General features: G+C 40.9%; 1 protein-coding gene across 1 annotated transcript in view; it reads left to right on the top strand.

Annotated features, from left to right (window-relative positions):
* The window catches only part of GPD1L (glycerol-3-phosphate dehydrogenase 1 like), a 63,022-nt gene that overhangs the window by 24,335 nt on the left and 18,108 nt on the right, over positions 1-20,579 (top strand). Inside the window, exons 3-5 of the mRNA XM_041734089.1 lie at positions 1,031-1,171; positions 2,763-2,901; positions 17,440-17,552. Coding sequence (XP_041590023.1) covers positions 1,031-1,171; positions 2,763-2,901; positions 17,440-17,552 — 393 coding nt within the window. The remainder of the gene's footprint in view (positions 1-1,030; positions 1,172-2,762; positions 2,902-17,439; positions 17,553-20,579) is intronic.

The raw sequence follows: 20,579 nt of genomic DNA, 5'->3' as shown, positions 1-20,579 counted from the left end.
CTCTGCCCATGTTACATTCTAAAACCCATCTTCATATTTATATGAAGGAAAAAAAATCACCGTAAGAGCTGACATGTATTGAGTACATATCACTTACTCTTCACGACAGCACTCTCAAGTGCTTTACCAAGCAGATTTTAGTGTGGACTGTTTACAGAAGTGTGGGCAGAGTCAAGGGAACAGAAAGGGCTTCCTGACATGCCTAGAGTTTAGCAATAGCAGGAAATCATAACCACCCTTGAAAGGGCAAGGGGATGGACTCATGTCACCAAACCAGCCTGACCAGAGCTTAGAGACATGAAAGAGTGACTGCCTGTCAGGAGGTATAACTAGAATGAAGTCAAGCCAGCACCTCTGTGAGCCTGGGCTAGAATGGCCCCATGAGGCAGATCTCTCCACCCACCTTGGATATCCTAGCAGTGGAGCTGAGGCCAACTGAAAGGCAGGGAGCAAGAGCCCCCAGGGGAAACAGTCCACAGAAAGCAGCTCGCTGGGGAAAACAGGGCAGAGAAGGGCAGAAAATGAATTGGGGAATTAGGAGAGCAACAGAGAACAACCCACACATTATTGACTCCTTTTTACAGACAGAGACACTGAGGCATAGAGCAGCTAAGTCACTTGCGCTGCTGGCGAGCAACGGAGGCAGGACCCTCCTAGCTTCTGATGGGTCCCAAAGGGGAAGGTGGAGCACACGCATAGCACACTTGCCTTTCCTTTTTTTTTTTTTTTTTAAAGATTTTATTTATTTATTCATGAGAGACTCAGAAAGAGAGAGAGAGAGGCAGAGACACAGGCAGAGGGAGAAGCAGGCTTCCTGCAGGGAGCCCAACGTGGGTCTCCAGGATCATGCCCAGGGCCAAAGATGGTGCCAAACCGCTGAGCCACCCAGGCTGGCCCACACTTCCCTTTCCTGTCTCTCTGCACAGGACTTTGCACACAGTAGGCATCTGATGAATGGCCAGTTAATGAAATCATTAGGAGAGGCAAATCTGGCAGAGGAGTAATAACTGTTCCCTCCTGCTCATTACAGATTGCCGTCCCAAACCTCGGTGAGGCCGTGAAGGACGCAGACCTACTGGTGTTTGTCATCCCTCACCAATTCATTCACAGAATCTGTGATGAGCTCACCGGGAGAGTGCCCAAGGAAGCGCTGGGAATCACCCTCATCAAGGTAGCTGGCTTGTGACCTCGGGCAGGAAAAGCCTTGCTGGATGTTGATTATGGGGGAAAATTTATTTCCTCTCATTTCCATCTGTTGGAAATAGGAGCTGAAAGGGAGGTGATGGCAGTTTTTCTGTTTTCTGGTTCTTTTTTTTTTTTTAAGATGCCTGGAATTTAATCAATAACGCGTATCCCAGGAGCTTAGCTGAGCTCAACTTCAGGCAGGGAGCTGCTTTCTATCATGGTGGGTTTTAGCAGCGGCAGTGATGTGAGGATGAGCTCTTCACGATGAGCCCTGCTGTCAGAAAGAACCTGTTCAGGGCATGGGTCTCAGCCTGTGTTCTGGAAGTCACCACTGGTTTGTGTTGCTGGAAAATGCATCCTCATTAGTTCCTACTCCTGGGTGTAGTGTACTCCCTAAAGGAAGTTGTTAACTGGAAGTCCACAAACCACCCCCACAGGTCCCTAGACAGAATTCAGAAGGTTCATGGACTTAAAAGTGGGGAGAAAATTTACATTTTTATTCATTGTAACCTCTAACTGAAATGAGCATTGCTGTCCTACATGAGTGGCAGCCACAGGCCAGACTTGCGACAACAGTAGCATTAGCAGGACCTGTGGCCCTGTTGTCAATAGAAGTCCCAGGTATTTTCATGCCACTTTATAATGGCTCTAGTTATCTCAAGGTATCATTTATGCTGATCATGACCTTGAAATTATGGTAATTGTTAAACCTGCCAAATCATCTTTTTCTGATTGCATTAATAAAACAGTACATATATCATTTTGTCACAAACTTGGGTATATATGTTTTCTTAACATTTTGATAATTATGTTTCAACATGATTGGCTCCCTGGGTCATTTCATATATTTTGCTTTATGCATATGAAATTCTGAGAATGAGCACATAAATCTTCATCAGATTGCCCGGGGTGAGGGCCACATCATAAAGAACCCTCTAGAGAGCCTTTGTTCTCAAGTGGTTCATAGATGAATGTTTATGAAATCAAACTGGAACAACTCACATGTCATTTATACATACAATGGATAAATGAGTAATGGATTTTCATTTTGGAATACTACACAGTGGTAAATAGAAATGAACCAGAACATTCATGCAGCCACATGGGTGAATCTCTAAGATAATAATGTAGCACCAAACAGTACCTTACAGATGAATGGTATAATTTCACTTACAGGCTTTCAAAAGCAGGCATGATGGCTTAACATATTGTGTAGGGATAGCTTTTATGTGGCAAAATGGTCAAGAACAGAAGGGAGCACTGCATACAGCCTTCAGGATAGTGGTTCACCCTAGTGGAGGTGGGGACCAGTAGTGAGAAGGAGGATGAACTTAGTGGGGGACACATGGGACCTCAGTGGTATAGGTCATGTTCCAGGTGGTTACGTGTTCATTTTCTTTTCATTTTATTGTTATTCTTTCAATACTACTGACATGGTATGTATGTTACTCTTGTAAGAGCTATGTTTCAAGTCTATTCCCAATGAATGCTTGAATCTACATTAGTAGCCAAGTAACTATGTCATGCCTCTTTCACTTGGTGCTCTGTTTTCCCCTGACTTGTTGACATCCTTACAGGGCATAGACGAGGGTCCTGAGGGGCTGAAGCTCATTTCTGACATCATCCGAGAGAAGATGGGCATTGACGTCAGCGTGCTCATGGGAGCCAACATTGCCAGTGAGGTGGCTGCAGAGAAGTTCTGTGAGACCACCATTGGTGAGGCTGGCTGTGGGGGGAGTCTTGAGAGCCTGGGCATTCATTGTTTTACAACGTACATTTCTGATTTCTGGTATTTTCTGTAGTGGAATCTTCCTCAATGGCTATTCAGTGAGGTGGGGATTTAATGTAAGGAGGTCATTCTGTGTAACTGAAGTGTTTCAGCAGCCTTCAGAATGAAATTCAAGGCCAGGGGACCATTTTGACATACTATGATCCGATAATGAATTAGCAAGGTTAAACACAAAAATGGAAAGTTGCTTATACTGAGAAGCAGGTGATTATGGGGCTGCGCTGGCTTTAGAAAGCCCAGGGTTTGTTTTTTTTTTTTTTTACTCACAAATGCCAGTATCTGGATCTTCACTGGATCCCAGTGTAATCTAAAAATTGGTGGGAATTTGGTGGGAATGTTCTTGCTTTGGCAGCACAAATACTAAAAATTGGGACAATAAAAATTTGTGGGAATGATCCCTATTTTCAGATGAATAATCTAAAACTCAGTAAATTACCTGCCCCAAGGTCATTTAGCCAATATAGAACCCAGGCATGAACTTGGCCATCCTGGTTCCTAAATTAGAAAGCTCTTTCAGTTCTTACACAATATCGGTGTTGTGAAGATTTCCACTTCTTTCAAAAGGGCCTTTGGAATTCTCATGTGCCTGTGTGCCATATTAAAAGACTGATTAAAAAAAGTAATATCGCTATATTTGCAGATGCTTTGCAAAAGCTTGAATTTATTTCCACTCCAGAACTTACTTCCACCCTTGCCAAACATACCAGCAATGTGAATGATTTCTCCTTGCAGCTTGGTAAAAGGAGAGCTCTGAGAGAGATCAGGCTCTCTTGAATAAGATAACATGTATGGGGGAAAGGTAACTCCTGATTCTTATACATGCCTGCAAGTTAGGACATTTTTACTTCTTTTGCTTTTCGCTTTTACTTTTAATTGCATAGGTATTGTGGAAAATAGGGATAATCAAAAGAAAACCATTTCTTATTGTTTCATTTAATTTCCATTATTTTTTTCTATGAGTCAAACTATTTATATTTAAGTTATGTACTGTTTTATAATTGCTTTATTTATCTGTTAATTTAAAAGATCTTATTTATTTATTTGACAGAGAGAAAGAGCACAAGCGGTGGGGCTTAGGGGCAGGCAGAGGGAGAAGCAGGCTCCTTGCTGAGCAGAGAGCCCAACATGGGGCTCGATCCCAGACATGAGCCAAAGGCAGACACTTAACTGACTCAGTCACCCAGGCGCCCCTATAATTGCTTTATTTACTTAATGTATAACAAACAACTTGCAAAGTCGGTCAACATAACATTTTCATAGCTGGATAGTATTCCACCAACAATCCCATATATCTGGGCACTTGAAGCTTTTTTTTGTCTTTTGAGAAATAATATTTGGGGAGAACAGAGGTATCACAAATAATATCATGAAGAGGGACGCCTGAGTGGGTCAGCCGTTGAGCATCTGCTTTTGGCTCAGGGCATAATCCCAGAGTCCTGGGATGGAGTCCCACATTGGGCTACCCATGGGGAGCCTGCTTCTCCCTCTGCCTATATCTCTGCCTCTCTCTCTGTCTCTCATGAATAAATAAATAAAATCTTTAAAAAAATATATAATGAAAACAAAATAGACTATATTCAACTCAGGTTGATATTTATAAAAATTATATATAGAGACATAGGTAAGAATATTCAAACAGTATGAGAAAATGTGAAATTAGAACTAAGATTGTAATTTCTGCAGTTTGGGAGGATGGTGGAGCAGGAAGATCCCGAGCTCATGCCATCCCATATTTACAATTAGGTATCAGTCACATCCAAGTCAACAAACTAGAGAGTGATCCGAAGATGGACAGAACACTCCACAGCTAAATAAAGAGAAGCAGCAGCATCTGAAAGGTTAGGAAGGTCAGAAAGGTGGAGGGAGGCTGCCTGTAGGCAGGAGGGTGCTGTGTACATGGAGATGACAGAGAAACAAGCCCTCAAACCCTCGAGCCCTTGCACCAGGGAGCTTACATGGGAACACTAGTCCCCATAACATTTGGCTTTAAGAACCAGAGGGGCTGAATTTTGTGAGTTTGTAAAACAAGAGGGACTTGGAACCTGGAACTTTGGAGATCAGCTAACTCAGCACTGGGTGAGCCTAGAGGACAAGTGATGGCTGGGTTGCTGCTCTTATTTATTTATTTATTTTACAGATTTTATTTATTTATTTATTCATGAGAGACAGAGAGAGGCAGAGACATAGGCAGAGGGAGAAGCAGGCTCCCGGCAGGGAGCCCGATGCAGGACTCCATCCCAGGACTCTGGGATCATGCCCTGAGTCGAAGGCAGACACTCAACCACTGAGCTCAACAGGTGCCCCTGGGTCACTGCTCTTAAGGAGACAGCAGCCTGAGCAGAGAGGCAACATAAAAACAGCCATTTACATAATACTGGGGACAAAAAGGAAACCGATCTGATCATATTGATTGTGAAGCATGTGAAGGACTTCTCTGAAAATGAGGGAATCAACAGGTACTATTTTCTGCCCCCAACCCCGAACATGAACACAGAGCCACCTGTGAAAAGCAAGGCTGCACAGACACTTACAGCCTATGCCCAGGGCTCAGGGCACATTTTATTAAAGCTGTGTGCATGCCCTGCCCAGCCACTGATTGTATAGCTGCCACTTCCCACAGTACCCAGCCATCAAATCACACCCAGCTCTATGCCCCCAGCCACTGTCTCGCACCATGCCCAGCCACCACATCAGGCCACATGCCCCCAGCCACCATTATGCACTGAGCCCAGCTACACCCAGCCATCATCCCACATTGTGCCCAGCTTTACACTCCCAGCCACCCCATGTGCAGCTCCCAGCCACAGTGGCACTTCGGGGGATCTGGCCTAGGACTAGAGGCCCAACATAAATATTGCTAACAACATCACCCTGTTCCCAAGTTCCTCAGTGGGTACCATCCCCTTAGAGCTGGCCTGCCTGGGTCTCACTAACACCACAGAGAGTAAGCACAGCCCACAACAGGCAGAGAATCAGTGAAGACAACTGCACTGAAAGGAAAAGTGACTCAGACATGTCAACAGAGTTAAGCAACACACAGAGGATGCTCTCCTGAAGTGCCAGGTTCTGGTGAACAGGGGACATGCACTGCAGGACCTCCTCTTCATAAAGCCATTACATTCAGGAGAAGATGACATAGCTGACTTTATTCACGCACAGAAACAGACACAGAGTGGCAGACTATGAGGAGGAAGAAGAATTAAATGAAAATGAAAGAACAGGACAAGACCATGGCCAGAGACCTAAGCAAAATAGATACAAGTAACTTGCCTGATAGAAAATCTAAAAAATTCATCATAAGGATACTTACTGGACTTGTGAAGAATGAAGGACACGAGCGAGACCCTCCATGCAGTGATAAGGAATAACATAGCAGAGATAAAGGGCCCAGTAAATGAAATGAGAAATGTGCTTGATGGAATGAGCAGCAGGATGGAAGAAGCATCAGAACAAATGAGTGACTTGGAAGACAGAATAATGGAAAATATTCAAGCTGAACAAAAGAGAGAGAAAAGAATTATGCAAAATGGGAATAGACTTAGGGAACTCAGTGACTCCATCAAATGTAATAGTATTCATATTACAGGAGTCTTAGAAAAGGGGGAAGAAAATTTAAAAAAAAAAAAAATAGCTGAAAACTTCCATACTCTGGGGAAAGAAGCCTATCCAGATCCAGGAGGCACTGAGAATTCCTACCCAAATCAACAAAAGCAGGGGTGCCTGGGTGCCACAGTTGGTTAAGTATCCAACTCTTGGTTTCGGCTTAGGTTATGTGACCTCAGGGTCATCAGATTGAGCCCCACTTCTGGCTCTGCACTCAATATGAAGTCTGCTTAAGATTCTTTGTCTCCTTTTCCATCTGCCCCTTTCATCGTCCACTCTCCTCTCTCTCTCTCTAAAATAAATAAATAAATCTTTTTAAAAAATCAACAAGCAGACCCACACCAAGACATAATTAAATTTGCAAAATATGGTGATTTAAAAAATCTTAAAAGCAGCAAGATAAAAGAAATCAATAACTTACTAAGGAAAACCCATAAGGCAAGCAGGAGATTTTTCAACAGAAGGGAGTGGCATGATATATTCAAAGTGCTGAGTGGGAAAAATCTGTAGCCAAGAAAACTCTATCCAGCAAGGCTGTCACTCAAAAGGAGAAATAGTTTACCAAACAAAAACTAAAGGAGTTCATGACCACTAAGCCAGCCCTGCAAGAAATATTGAAGGAGACTCTTTGAGTAGAAAAGAGAGACCAAAAGTGACAGTATAAAGGTAGGAAACACAAAAGCAGTAAAAATGAATATTTCTGTAAAAAATTAGTCAAGGAACTCATGAAAAGTTTTAAAGTATAACAACATACACCTAAAACATAGGGAGGAGAAGAGGAAAGAATATGTTCAAACTTAAACAACCGCCAACTTAATATAGACTGCTGTGTGCAAATGAGGCTATGTATAAACCAGATGGTAACCATATATCAAAACCCACTAAAAAATAAGCAAAGAATAAAGAGAAAGAAATCCAAATATATCAGCAAAACGTGAGAGAAAGACAATAAATGAGAGAAAATCTTCAAAAACAACCACAAAACAAGTAATAAAATGGCAATAAATACATATCTATCAATAATTACTTTGAATGTAAATGGACTAAATGCTCTCTCTAATCAAAAGTCATAGGGTGTCAGAATGGATAAAAAAACAAGACTCATCTATATGCTGCCTACAAGAGACTCATTTTAGACTTAAAGACACTTGCAGATTGAAAGTGAAGGATTGGAGAACCATGTATCCTGCAAATGAATGTCAAAAAAAAAAAAAAAGCTGGATTAACAATACTTGTATTGGACAAAATAAACTTTTTTTTTTTTTAAAGATTTTATTTATTTATTCATGAGAGACACACAGAGAGAGAGGCAGAGACACAGGCAGAAAGAGAAGCAGGCTCTATGCAGGGAGCCTGATGTGGGACTTGATCCTGGGACTCCAGGATCACGCCCTGGCCTGAAGGCAGACGCTCAACCACTGAGCCATCCAGGCATCCCAGAACAAAATAGACTTTAAAACAGACTGTAACAAGAGACAAAGAGGATGCTATATAATCATAAAGGGAACAAATCCAACAAGAAGATAAGGACAACCGTAAATATTTATGCCCCCAAATATATAAAACAATAACAAACATAAAGGAACTAATTGACAGTAATACAATAATAGTAGGGGGACTTTAACACCCCCACTCATATCAGTGGACAGATAATCTAAATGGAAAATCAACAAGGAAACAATGGGTTTGAATGAAACACAGGAATACATGTATTTAACAGATATATTCAGAACATTTCATCCTAAAACAGCAAAATACACATTCTTTTCAAGTGCACATGGAATGTTCTCCAGAATAGATCATGTATTATTAGCCCACAAAACAGGCCTCAGCAAATACAAGATCAAAATCACAGCATGTACCTTTTCTGACAACAGTGTTGTGAAACTAGAAGTCAACCACAGGAAAAAAATCTGGAAAGACCACAACTACATAGAGGTTAAATAACATGCTACTAAAAAAATGAATGGGTCAACCAGGAAATCAAGGAAGAAATTAAAAAACATATGGAAACAAATGAAAATGAAAACACAACAGTGCAAAACCTTTGGGATGCAGCAAAAGTGATTCTAAGAGGGAAATATATAGCAATACCGGCCCACCTCAAGAAGCAAGAAAAATCTCAAACAATCTAACCTTAAATCTAAAGGAGCTAGAAAAAGAACAACCAGCAAAACCTAAAGCCAGCAAGAGGAAGGGAATAATAAAGATTAGAGCAGAAATAAATAATATAGAAACTAAAAAACCAATAGCACGGATCAATGAAACCAGGAGCCGTTGCTTTGAAAAAAATCAATAAAATTGATAACTTCTAGCCAGACTTACCGAGAAAAAGTACAAAAGAGACAAATAAATTTACAAATGAGAGAGGACAAATAATAACCAACAGCACAGAAATAGAATTAGAAGAGAATATTATGAAAAACTATATGCCAAAAACCGGAAGAAATGTAAAAATTCCTAGAAACGTATAAACTATCAAAATTGAAACAAGAATAAGTAGAAAACTTGAGCAATAATCATCAAAGAAATTAAGTCAGTAAATAACTTCCAATGAACAAAGGTCCAGAACCAGATGATTTCACAGGTAAATCCTATCGAACATTTAAAGAAGAGTTAAAACCTATTCTTCTCAACCTATTCTAAGAAATAGAAAAGGAAGGAAAACTTCCAAATTCATTCTATAAGGCTAGTATTACCCTGATACCAAAACCAGATAAAGATACCATTTAAAAAGAGAACTACAGGCCAAGTATCCCTGATGAACATGGATGCAAAAATTCTCAATAAAATGCTAGCAAACCAAATTCAACAATACATTAAACAAATTATTCACCACAATCAGGTGGGATTTATTCCTGGGTTGCAAGGGCTGTTCAGTATTTGCAAATCAATCAATGTAATATCGCATCAATAAGAGGAAGGATAAGAACCATATGATCATTTCAATAGATGCAGAAAAAGCATTTGACCAAGTACAACATCCATGCACGATAAAAACCCTCAACAGAGTAGCTTTAGAGGGAATGTACCTCAAGATAATAAAAGCCATTTGTGAAAAACCTACAGCTAATATCATCCTCAATGGGGAAAAACTGAGTTTTTGATCGTGAACAAGACAAGGATGTCTGCTTCCACCACTGGAATTGTTATGCAACACAATCTGGAAGTCCAACCATAGCAGTCAGACAAAAAAGAAATAAAAGGCATCAAATCAAAAAGGGAGAAGTAAAACTTTTCACTATTCGCAAGATGACATGGTACTACATAGAGATTACCCAGAAGACTCCACCAAAAAACTGCTAGAACTGGTAAATGAATTCAGTAAAGTTGTAGGATACAAAAACCAAATAATCCAATTGAAAAAATGAGAAGATTTGAAATCTGTTGGATTTCTATACACCAACAATAAGGAAATCGAGAAATTATGAAAGCAATTCCATTTATAATTGCTCTAAAAATAATAATAAATGGAAAAACATTCCATGCTCGTGGACTGGAAGAACAAATTGTTAAAATGTCTGTACTGCTCAAAGCAATCTACATATTTAATGGAATCCCTATCTAAATACCAACATTTTTTATAGAAGTATAACAAAGTATCCTAAAATTTGTATTGAACCTCAAAAGATCCTGAATAGCTAAAACTATCTTGAAAAAGAAAAGCAAAGCTGGATGCATTTAAATTCTGGACTTCAAGTTATATTACAAAGCAGGAATAAAACAGTATGGTATTAATACAAAATAGACATGTAGATCAATGGAACAGAATAGAAAGTCCTGAAATAAACCCACAATTATATGGTCAATTAATCTTTGACAAATCAGGAAAGAATATCCAATGGGAAAAAGATATTCTCTTCAACAAACAATTTTGGGTAAACTTGAGAGCAATATGCAAAAGAATGAAACTGGACCGCTTTCTTACACCATACACAAAAATAAATTGAAATGGACTAAAGACCTCTATATGTGAGACCTAAATCATAAAAATCCTTTAGAAGAGAGCACAAGCAGTAACTTCTGTGACATTGGCCATAACAACTTCTTTCTAGATATGTATTCTGAGGCAAGGGAAACAAAAGGAAAAATTATTGGAACTACATCAAAACAAAAAGCTTCTGCATAGTGAGGGAAACAATTAAAAAGGCAACCAGAATGGGAGGGGATATTTGCAAATAACATATCAGATAAAGGGTTTGTATCCAAAATATATAAAGAGCTTATAGAACTCAACATCCAAAAACCAAATAATCCAATTGAAAAAATTGAGAAGATTTGAACAGACATTTTTCCAAAGAAGACATCCAGATGGCCAACAGACCCATGAAAAGATACTCAGTTATTACTTTCATTGGGGAAATGCAAATCAAAACTGTAATGAGCTATCACCTCACACCTGTCAGAATGGCTTAAATCAACAACACAAGAAACAACAAGTGGGAATGCAAACTGGTGCAGCCACTGCAGAAAACAAGAGGGAGGTTCCTCAAAAAGTTAAAAATAGGAGACACCTGGGTGGCTCAGTTCATTAAGTGTCTTTTGGTTTCGGCTCAGGTTATGATCTCAGGGTTGTGAGATTGAACCCCACATCTGGCTCCATGCTGAGCTGGTGGGGTCTGCTTGAGATTCTTTACTCCCTCTGCTCCCTTCCTGCTCTCTCTCTAAAACAAATAAAATCTTTTAAAAGGTTAAAAATAGAACTACCTTACAATCCAGCAATCACACTACTGGGTATTTACTCCCCAAATATAAGAAAACTAATTCAAAGGGATACATGCACCCCTATGTTTATAGCGGCATTATTTACAATAGGCAAGATGTGGAAGCAGCCCAAGTATCCAGTGATGGATGAACAGATAAAGAAGATGTGGTGTATGCGTACAATGGAATCTTAGCCATAAAAAAGAGCAAAATCTTAACATTTTCAAAAACGTGGAGGGAACTAGAGAATGTAATGCTAAGTAAAATAAGTCAATTAGAGGAATAAATACCACATGATTTCAGTCATGTGGAATTTAAGAAACAAAAAAACAAGCAAAGGGAAAAATAAGAGAGATCAAAAAACAGACTCTTACTATAGACAACAAGCTGCTGGTTACCAGAGCTCGGTGGTAGGGGAGGTCGGTGGGGGGATGGGTAAATAGGTGGTGGGGATTAAGGAGGGCACTGATGATGAGTACTGAGTGTTGTTTGGAAGTGCTGAATCACTATATTGTATACCTGAAACTAAATAATCCTGACTGTATGTTAATTCACTGGAATTAAAAACTTTTTAAAAAGTTAAAAAAATATATCCACAGAACTTCTTATAGGGTCTACTAAGAAAATGGAGATTCAGGGAGTCATAGTGACTTTCCCAAGATTATACAGCTGGTCATCAGTAGACGCAAGATTTGGAACGGGACTGACTCCAAGCTCATGCTCTTTCAATACCATATAATAGTGTCCTTTTTAGTTGGTTCCTAACTCGCCAGCGACTTGGGATCATTCCTATGAAGATAAAGCCTTATCTAATCTCTGTGCCCTCCTCTGGAGCCCCTCTTCATGGAAGGGGACTAGTTCCATTCACAAACAGATCCATGGAGACTCCAGAAAATCACAGGCTAGCAGAGCAAGGAAGGAACCTCTGGTGTCATTCAGACCATCCCCTGCTTTACAGATGAAGAATGAGTTACACAAGATCACACGGGCAGAGGGGAATAGTCATGAATCTGTTCTCTACCTAACACTGCCTTACTGGAAGAAATCATGAACTTTGCGGGCTGATCTCATTAATTTGACAAATTGTTTAGCAGATTGGAGCCATTTATCTAAAATCATGTGATTAGTCAATTTTAGCCAAATACAGTCTGACGCAGTATGAAGTAGCCAAGGATGGGTCTGTTGTGCAAACATCCTCTACCCTCAATTACCAAATGGCCAGCACCTCCCATTTATCGCAAGAAGCATTAAACTTCTTATGTGACTTATTTTCTATGCCAACATTTTGAACAGTAAGAAATAAGGGAAAAGGCAATCTGTTCTTGTCACAGGAATTTTTTTAAAAGAATCTTTTTTTAATATTTTATTTATTCATGAGAGACACAGAGATAGAGGCAGAGACACAGGCAGAGGGAGAAGCAGGCTCCATGCAGGGAGGCTGATGCAGGACTCGATCATGGGTCTCCAGGATCATACCCTGGGCTGAAGGCGGCGCTAAACCGCTGAGCCACCCGGGCTGCCCAGGAATTGTTATATGAAAAAGAAAAACATCGTATTATTACATCTGTTCTCCAGACTGGAAACATGGTGTTCCTCCACAATAACAATAGTATCCATTAAAAAGAAAAAAAAAAGTTGTAATTTGCCTTCATCTTCCCAAAGGGAATCCCTGTTAGCAGTTTCTAAGTATCCTTCTAGGAAAAAGAAAAAAAAAATTATATGTATACTAGTCTATATGGGTTATATTCTTTCACAGTTAATTCTTTTATCCATCTGTGATTTTAATGTAGCCTGTGAAATTATATAATTACTTCTATTTTAAAAAATTAATTAGTTCCAACTGCATCCTACTTGCCAATAATAAATTGGCAATCAGTTGGAAATTGGCTGGTTGCCCTACTCATTTTGTAAGGCTGAGATACTATCTCCAATCCTTGATTGAAACCTGTGTATACCTATAGATTTTGGCTAGAATTTTTATGTACCTCAGCCCTGTTCATTGTAGGAAAGCTTCTAGTTGGGTACATTAGGCTCTTTTGTTTTATAAAGATAGACATGCACAGAAATTCTGTCTCTTTCTCTCTGGCTTCTGTTTATCCAGTGGGTCCACTGCCTTCTCTGTGGATTGGATCACAGTTGGCAATAGAGACCTGAATTAAGTAAAACATTGGAAGATAAAGTACAAAGATGATATTTTCTAAATTGTCTTATATAACCTGAACTAAACCATGAGGAAATGACAAGCCCAAAGTAAAAGCTATGTTAAAACACCAGGCTTGCACTCTTCAAAAATGCCAATGTCATGAAAGACAAACATTAGAGTGTCCCTGATTAAAGACAACTCCAGAGAGTGCCTGCAAAATGCAGTGGGATTCCTGGATTGTGGGAGGGAAGATTGCCATGAAAGACAGCATTGTACTCATTGGTGAGATTGGAATGTGAGTTGGATGTTAGATAATTGTACCAACATTAAATTTCTTGCATTTGATAATTGCACTGTGGTTAATGCTAATTGCTAATTCTTGATGACATTAGCGACCAACTTTTTCTTAATTATGGTAGATTCAGGAGTTTTAGCTTACTTGAATCTTCTGCAGAGGAAGAAGAAAAAAATAGCCTTGTTTTTCAGTATCTTGTAAAAATTCTCCCCAGCATGGTGAACTGTGGTGCCCCCTTGTGGTGAGAGCTCCCTTCATTCTCGAGAACTCTTCATTCTTCAAGAACTGGAGATTTTCACTGTCACCTCAGAAAAATTTTTCAAAGCCCATTATGTGTCCAGCATCTGCAAAGTGTCAAGGATACGTAAGCTCCTTTTGGAGCTTCCAAGTACACACACAAATATGGAATCACACACCAAAAGGAGGGTCTCGAAAGTGTCCTATTACATAGGTTGATTATTTCTAAAACCTGGCATGAAACAGGAGACTCTCCTGTCTCAGTTTTATATTCAGTTTGGGGCAGCCCTTCCCCACGGCTGTTGGGCATTACCTGCTCTGGACCAGATGGTCTGGGTCCCTGCTTGCCTCATCACTACTTACGACTGATAATCATAGTTAGTGCTTTCCTACCTGTGACTTAACATAATTTTTTTAAAGTACATGTGGGAAAAAGTGAGATGACATTAATCAAGCCCACCCCTCTGAGGGACAGTGTATAATTTGCAACCACAGAGGACCCAACAGACCCCACCCGTATCAGTGGCAGATGGAGAGCCAGCCCTCTTCTTCCTGCCTGTTTTGTCTGTCTGATTACCCACAGCAACAGCTCGTTTCTAGCTGCAGAGCTGGATTACAGTGACTTGAGCAAGGGGCTAGTCTGTGGGGTTCACAGTTCTTCGTGTTGTAGGCACTGAGCAGTGGCCCGCGGTGAAGGACACAGGAGAAAGACCGTAATGATGTCATAATGTGGAGGCTGGGGGCTAGTTTACCCAACCCAGGTGATGCAACAGTGTTGCACAGAATCACCCACATGGTCTGATGCACTGTTTAAAAAATTGAAGAGGACAGTTTGCTCAAACTGACACAGTTCTAATATTTGGAGAATTCAAGTAAATAATAGATAATAGCAATGCTTGTAGAATAGAGAATGTGTTTCTGAGTATTGGATGTAGAGATTTTAAACTTTTTTTTTTTTTAAAGATGTTATTTATTCATGAGAGACACAGAGGGAAAAAAAGAGAGAGACACAGAGAGAGAGAGAGAGGGGCAGAGACATAGGCAGAGGGAGAAGCAGGCTCCTCATGTGGAGCCTGATGCGGGACTTGATTCTAGGATGACACCTTGAGCCAAAGGCAGACGCTCAACCATGGAGCCACCCAGGTGCCCTGATTTTAAACATTTTATTATGGACAATTTCTTAAAACAAAAGGAGAGGTAGAACAGGGTCCTGAACCCCATGTATCCATCATGCATCGTCCACTCTCCCCTAGGTTATTTTGACATTATATTAATTATGGGCATAATAATTGTTGACAATCATCTTTTTTCTTCATTGGAAGAAGACAGTTCTGTGATGTTTATTTGGGTTTGCCCCCTCCCCGCCCCGAGGAAGTGTAGCATAGAGAGTCAGAACATGGGCCTTGGAGCCAGAGCACCTTGGTTAGAATTGGGCTAGGTCTCCTACGAGCCCCTGTGTCTCTGGGCAAGTGGGTAAACCTCTCCGGGTCGCCTGTCTGTAGATGGCCAAAGTCAGTCATAAGCATATGTCGGCTCTCCCCATTGTTATTCTTTTCTTTTTTTGAAAGATATTATTTATTCATGAGAGACACAGAGAGAGAGAGGCAGACACATAGGCAGAGGGAGAAGCAGTCTCCTTGCAGGGAGCCCAATGCTGGACTCGATCCCAGGACCCTGGGATCATGACCTGAGCTAAAGGCAGACGCTCAATCACTGAGCCACCCAGCCGTCCCTCCCCATCATTATTGTATAGGACCTCCGTGTGTGCTAATTGGCTCTCTTCACATCTGCTTCTTATTTAACCCTACAACAGTCCTGAGAGTGCCTGAATCTGGAGGAGGTGAAATCAGAGGTTTGCAAACTTGTCTGCAGGAGTCATCTGGGCAGCTTCAAAAGTTATGCCTGTCTGCTCACCGTGGAGACTGATTTAATTGGTTTGGGATATGGCCCGGGCGTGGGTGTAATTAAAGATCCCCAGGTGATTGTAGTGACACGTGTGGGAACAAGCTTCGGGACCTAGAGGCAGCCAGAGCCCCAGTCAGCTCTCTGCCATCTCTTTGTGGCAACAGGACTTGGGAGCCGGGACCGGGTTTATCATCTGATTTCCAGGCTAGTTCCACCCTACACCCTCACCAATCAGAGCAGATTTCACACCAGGCTTTATGTGTAAAGTTTTGTGTTTTAGTTTTAATCCCAAGTACCTAAATAAAACAAGGAAAAATAAAAACACAGCATCCATCCCATTCTAGGTGCTGTCCAGGAGACATGGTGTAGCAGCGGCAGAAACAAGTATTTTTTTTTTTTTAAGATTTTATTTATTTATTAGAGACAGAGAGAGGCAGAGACACAGGCAGAGGGAGAAGCAGGATCCATGCAGGGAGCCCAACATGGGACTCGATCCGGGGTCTCCAGGTTCATGCCCCAGGCTGAAGGCGGCACTAAACTGCTAAGCCAACTGGGGCTGCCCAGAAACAAGTACTCTTTGAATGCATTTCCATCTTGCAGTGATCAGTCAATGAAAATAAGTGATTGTAAAAAAAAGAAAGAAAAGAAGTGGTTGTTTGTATCGGTTCTCCATTGCCATAGATTCTAAATATCGATCACAGAATCTCAGTGGCAGACAAAATGAGCACAGCTAACACCTGTGGGTCACCTGGTGGTGGGCTGCTCTTGGCTGGGGCCGCGAGGCTGGGTGGCTCCACTCCTTGTGTCTCTCATCTTCCTGCTGGGCCCAATGGGCTAGCTAGGGAATGTTCTTCTCACACTGAAGGCAGAGGTACAAGGAAACCAGCCCTACTTCGGTATGAGTGGACTGGAAGCATCACCTGCGCCCCGTCTGCTAATGTCCTATTGACCAAAGCAAATCAAATGACTGAGCAGCCCAAAGTTAAGGGGTGGGGAGGTATGCCCCATGTACTTTGAACTGAGTCCAAGCACTCGTGGTCAAGCCTAACATTAGTGGAAAGGAATGTACTCTCTTCCCATGGAAAGGACAGAGTGGGTGATTTTGAACCTGAATCTGTTACAGATATAAACATGGAAGTTGAATTCATAAGTGTTAAAGGTAGCAGAAGTTGCAACAGTTTTAGGTATTAAACAGAGAAAAATACTTAGATGAAAGAGAATACATGTCCCCAGTAAAACACCAAGCAGCTATTTAAAATTATGTCGAAAATGTCATTGAAAATTATTCATGCCACAAAGTGGGGGAATATATATATATGTATTATGCTCCCAAGTCTGAGAAAAACTATGTATATTCATATTTCAGTAGGTTAAGAGATGTGTGCCAAATTGTTAACGATAGTCTGTGGTTAGAATTACAGAATATTTTTATTTCCTATTTCCACTCCTCTGAATTTTCGACATTTTCTATGATGAATATGCATTACTTATTGTATCCGAAAAACATTTTAAACTGTTAGATGTGGAAATTAAGATTAGGCATTCTTACTAATTCCCTTTTCTCTAATCTGTCAATAGGCAGCAAAATAATGGAGAATGGCCTTCTCTTCAAAGAACTTCTGCAGACTCCAAATTTTCGAATTACCGTGGTCGATGATGCAGACACTGTTGAACTTTGTGGTGCTCTTAAGGTAAAGTCAGCCTTGTTATTTCTGCTCAAGGAAGGAGCTCACCATGCTGGCCACTGTCCACATTATCGAATCTAATCCTGATGACTGGGCTCTGTGTTCTGTTTGTCCTTCAGAGAAAAATAGTGAATCGAGAGCCTTGTGGATCACTTCCTGTTTTCGCCTAGCCTGTCCTGAGTGGCTGGAGTTCCTCTTCCATTCTGCTTCACTTTTATTTGTAAATGGGGGGGGGGGGGGGGCGGGGGGAGGTGTGGTGTTTTGCTCTTTGGGAAATTGGCAGCTGTAATATTTTAAAAAGCATGGAGAATACCTTGATTTCAGGTAGAGTTTTACAGGGGAGCAAGGCATTCTTTTTTCCCCCCCTGTGAATTCATATATTTCTCTTACATATCATCTTGAGTAGGGAAGGGGACTAACTCCCTCTGAATTATGCCACTCGTTTGGTTTGATGGCTTGGTTGATTGTTCTTTTTAAAAGAAAAATAGTCTGTTGCTGCCAAAGGCCTTTCTAAGAATAGTTTTAGCTTTGTCCATAAAGGGAAGTGGTTCAATTAAAGAAGCAGCTTCTATTGGCTAATGGCTGGGAAGGGTAAAGGGAAGAGTTTCCACGCAGGCTCCTGACCTGTTCCACTCTGCCTGTGGAAGTCTTGGTGGCCGGTCCCTCTCTAGCCTGACTCCTGGGAGACAGCCAGTTTGGCTTCTCCCACTAGGATCAGCTGCTTGAGCTACCGTCTCAAAAAAAAAAAAAAAAGCTTCAGTGTGAATGAATACCCCCCTTTGAGTCACTTTTGAGTCATTTCTTTTGTAGCAAAAGCCACTTTTCAGGAATTTGAGCACCTCAGGAAGGAAGTCACGCAATCTGGCATTTGCTTAGGCTTTGTCAGGTAAAAATTGCAAAGATTGAAAGCTAGCTGAAAAGACAGGAATCCAAAGAATGCCTTCCCCGCTCTTTCTCTAAATTGTAGATAATAGTGTTTTTTTTCTCTCATCAGAATTTACATCCACTTTGTAGAATAGTATCATGTGTGTTTGTGTGGTCACATGTTCCTGGACCATGAGGATTTTTAAGAATGAAAGCCAGTGAAAGACTGGGGCTCCCGGACAGCACACACCTCTATTTCTGAATGTTTGTGTGGGGCATTCTTCACATTATGGGCAGGCCCTGTTACACAGTTTAGGCACTGGCTTTGGCTGTGCTTTGTTTATTTTTTTGGTTGAGATTTTTATGTGTTTTTAATAGTCCTTCATTAAACTAATGACCACTTGACAGCAGGAGCATCATGAACGCCTAATTGCTCAGCACCCGTCTGTGTTGTTCCAAAGCAGTTTTTAAGTGACTGGATATTTCTGGTGGTGGGTGGAGAAGCTGTGAGATCCTGCCCAGAACAAAGGGTGCTTGAGGGAGAAGAAAGCTTCTGGATGGAGGGTTCTGGAAAGGCTTCTACTAATGGGACCTCATGCTGGTCTTGTGTCTGAACTTAGACTTGCTTTTCATTTTTGTTGGCAGGAAGCCTGTAAGTGGATTTGTGCCTGCTACCAGGACAGAGGGTGGTTCCTGGGGGGCAGAGACTGATGGGGGTTGAGGAACATTTATCGTCCTTCCTCTGGCTGTCTTTGAAACAGGATCAGTTACCATCATTCCTGTCAGCTTGCATCAGAGCTGGGATTTTTGCCTTGCATCAGAGCTGGGATTTTTGAAAACCGAGAAACAGGCACTTTTGGCAGTAACTGAGTCTAACTGTTCCATCATACAGATAAGGAGACAGAGATCCAAAGAGATTAAATCACTCAAATGTAGCAAATATTGGCACAGTGGAAGTATGAACATGGGTTCCAAGAATCTTAGTCTGGTGTTCTTTGGTTACCATGTACAGCCTGATTTTTCTGATTTGGTCCAGTTGACTAAGATGAACCTCTCCCTTGTCAGAGGCTGCCAAAGCAAGGACAAATGGACGTGTGTTTCTTTTATTACATAATTAATAGGGTTTTTTTTTGTTTTTTTCTGATTATAAAAGTAGTGCACAATCATTGTGTTTCACCCAAAAAAAAGATGTAAAGAAAGTAAAAGTCACCGATAATTCCTAAATTCTGATAAAACCATTGTTGATGGTTTTCGTATTCCTTCCAATCCTTTTAGTGAGGGTACATATATATATATATATGGCCCCTTTTAAAAACAAAAACTGGATCTTACTATTCAAGTAGTTTGACATGTTTTATTCTTTCACATTAAATTAACAGTCTTTAGTAATTTTCATTCTAGCAAAGAAATGTACATTCTTTTTTGAATGTATTTCAAAACATGAGGGCATTTAAGTTACCAAAAAAAAAAAAAAGAAAGAAAGAAAGAAAGAACAGCTCGCTACAAGAATAAAACCAAAAAGAAAATTTAAGGTTTTATGCAAAATCATTTTGTAGCAGTGCAGTTTTACTGCCTTTATAATGTGGCTTTACCGGGCAGCCCAAGTGGCTCAGTGGTTTAGCGCCGCCTTCAGCCCAGGGCCTGATCCTCGAGTCCCACGTTGGGCTCCCTGCATGGGGCCTGCTTCTCCCTCTGCCTGTGTTTCTGCCTCTCTATTTGTGTGTCTCTCACGAATTAATAAATAAAATCTTAAAAAAAAAAAAAAGAATGTCCTTTACTTCTAGCCTGTATTAATCTCCAGTAAGGGAATATCTTTTTATTTTTGATTTTTTTTAAGATTTTATTTACTTGAGAGAGAGACACAAAGATAGCCAGAGAGAGCATGAGTGGGGAAGAGAGGGAGAAGCAGGCTTACCACTGAGCAGGGAGCCTGACGTGGGGCTCGATCTCAGGGCCCTTTTATCACAACTGGAACTGAAGACAGATGATGCTCAACTGACTGAGCCATTCAGGTACCCTGGGAATATCTTTTTTATTTTTTTTAAGATTTTATTTATTTATTCATGAGAGAGGCAGAGAGAGAGAGAGAGGCAGAGACACAGGCAGAGGGAGAAGCAGGCTCCATGCAGGGAGCCCGACGTGGGACTCAATCCCGGGTCTCCAGGATCA

Source organism: Vulpes lagopus, chromosome 19, assembly GCF_018345385.1.
Source record: "Vulpes lagopus strain Blue_001 chromosome 19, ASM1834538v1, whole genome shotgun sequence".
Classification (NCBI taxonomy): Eukaryota; Metazoa; Chordata; class Mammalia; order Carnivora; family Canidae; genus Vulpes; species Vulpes lagopus.
Note: the sequence above shows the minus strand (reverse complement) of the source record. Positions and strands in the feature narration are given on the sequence as shown.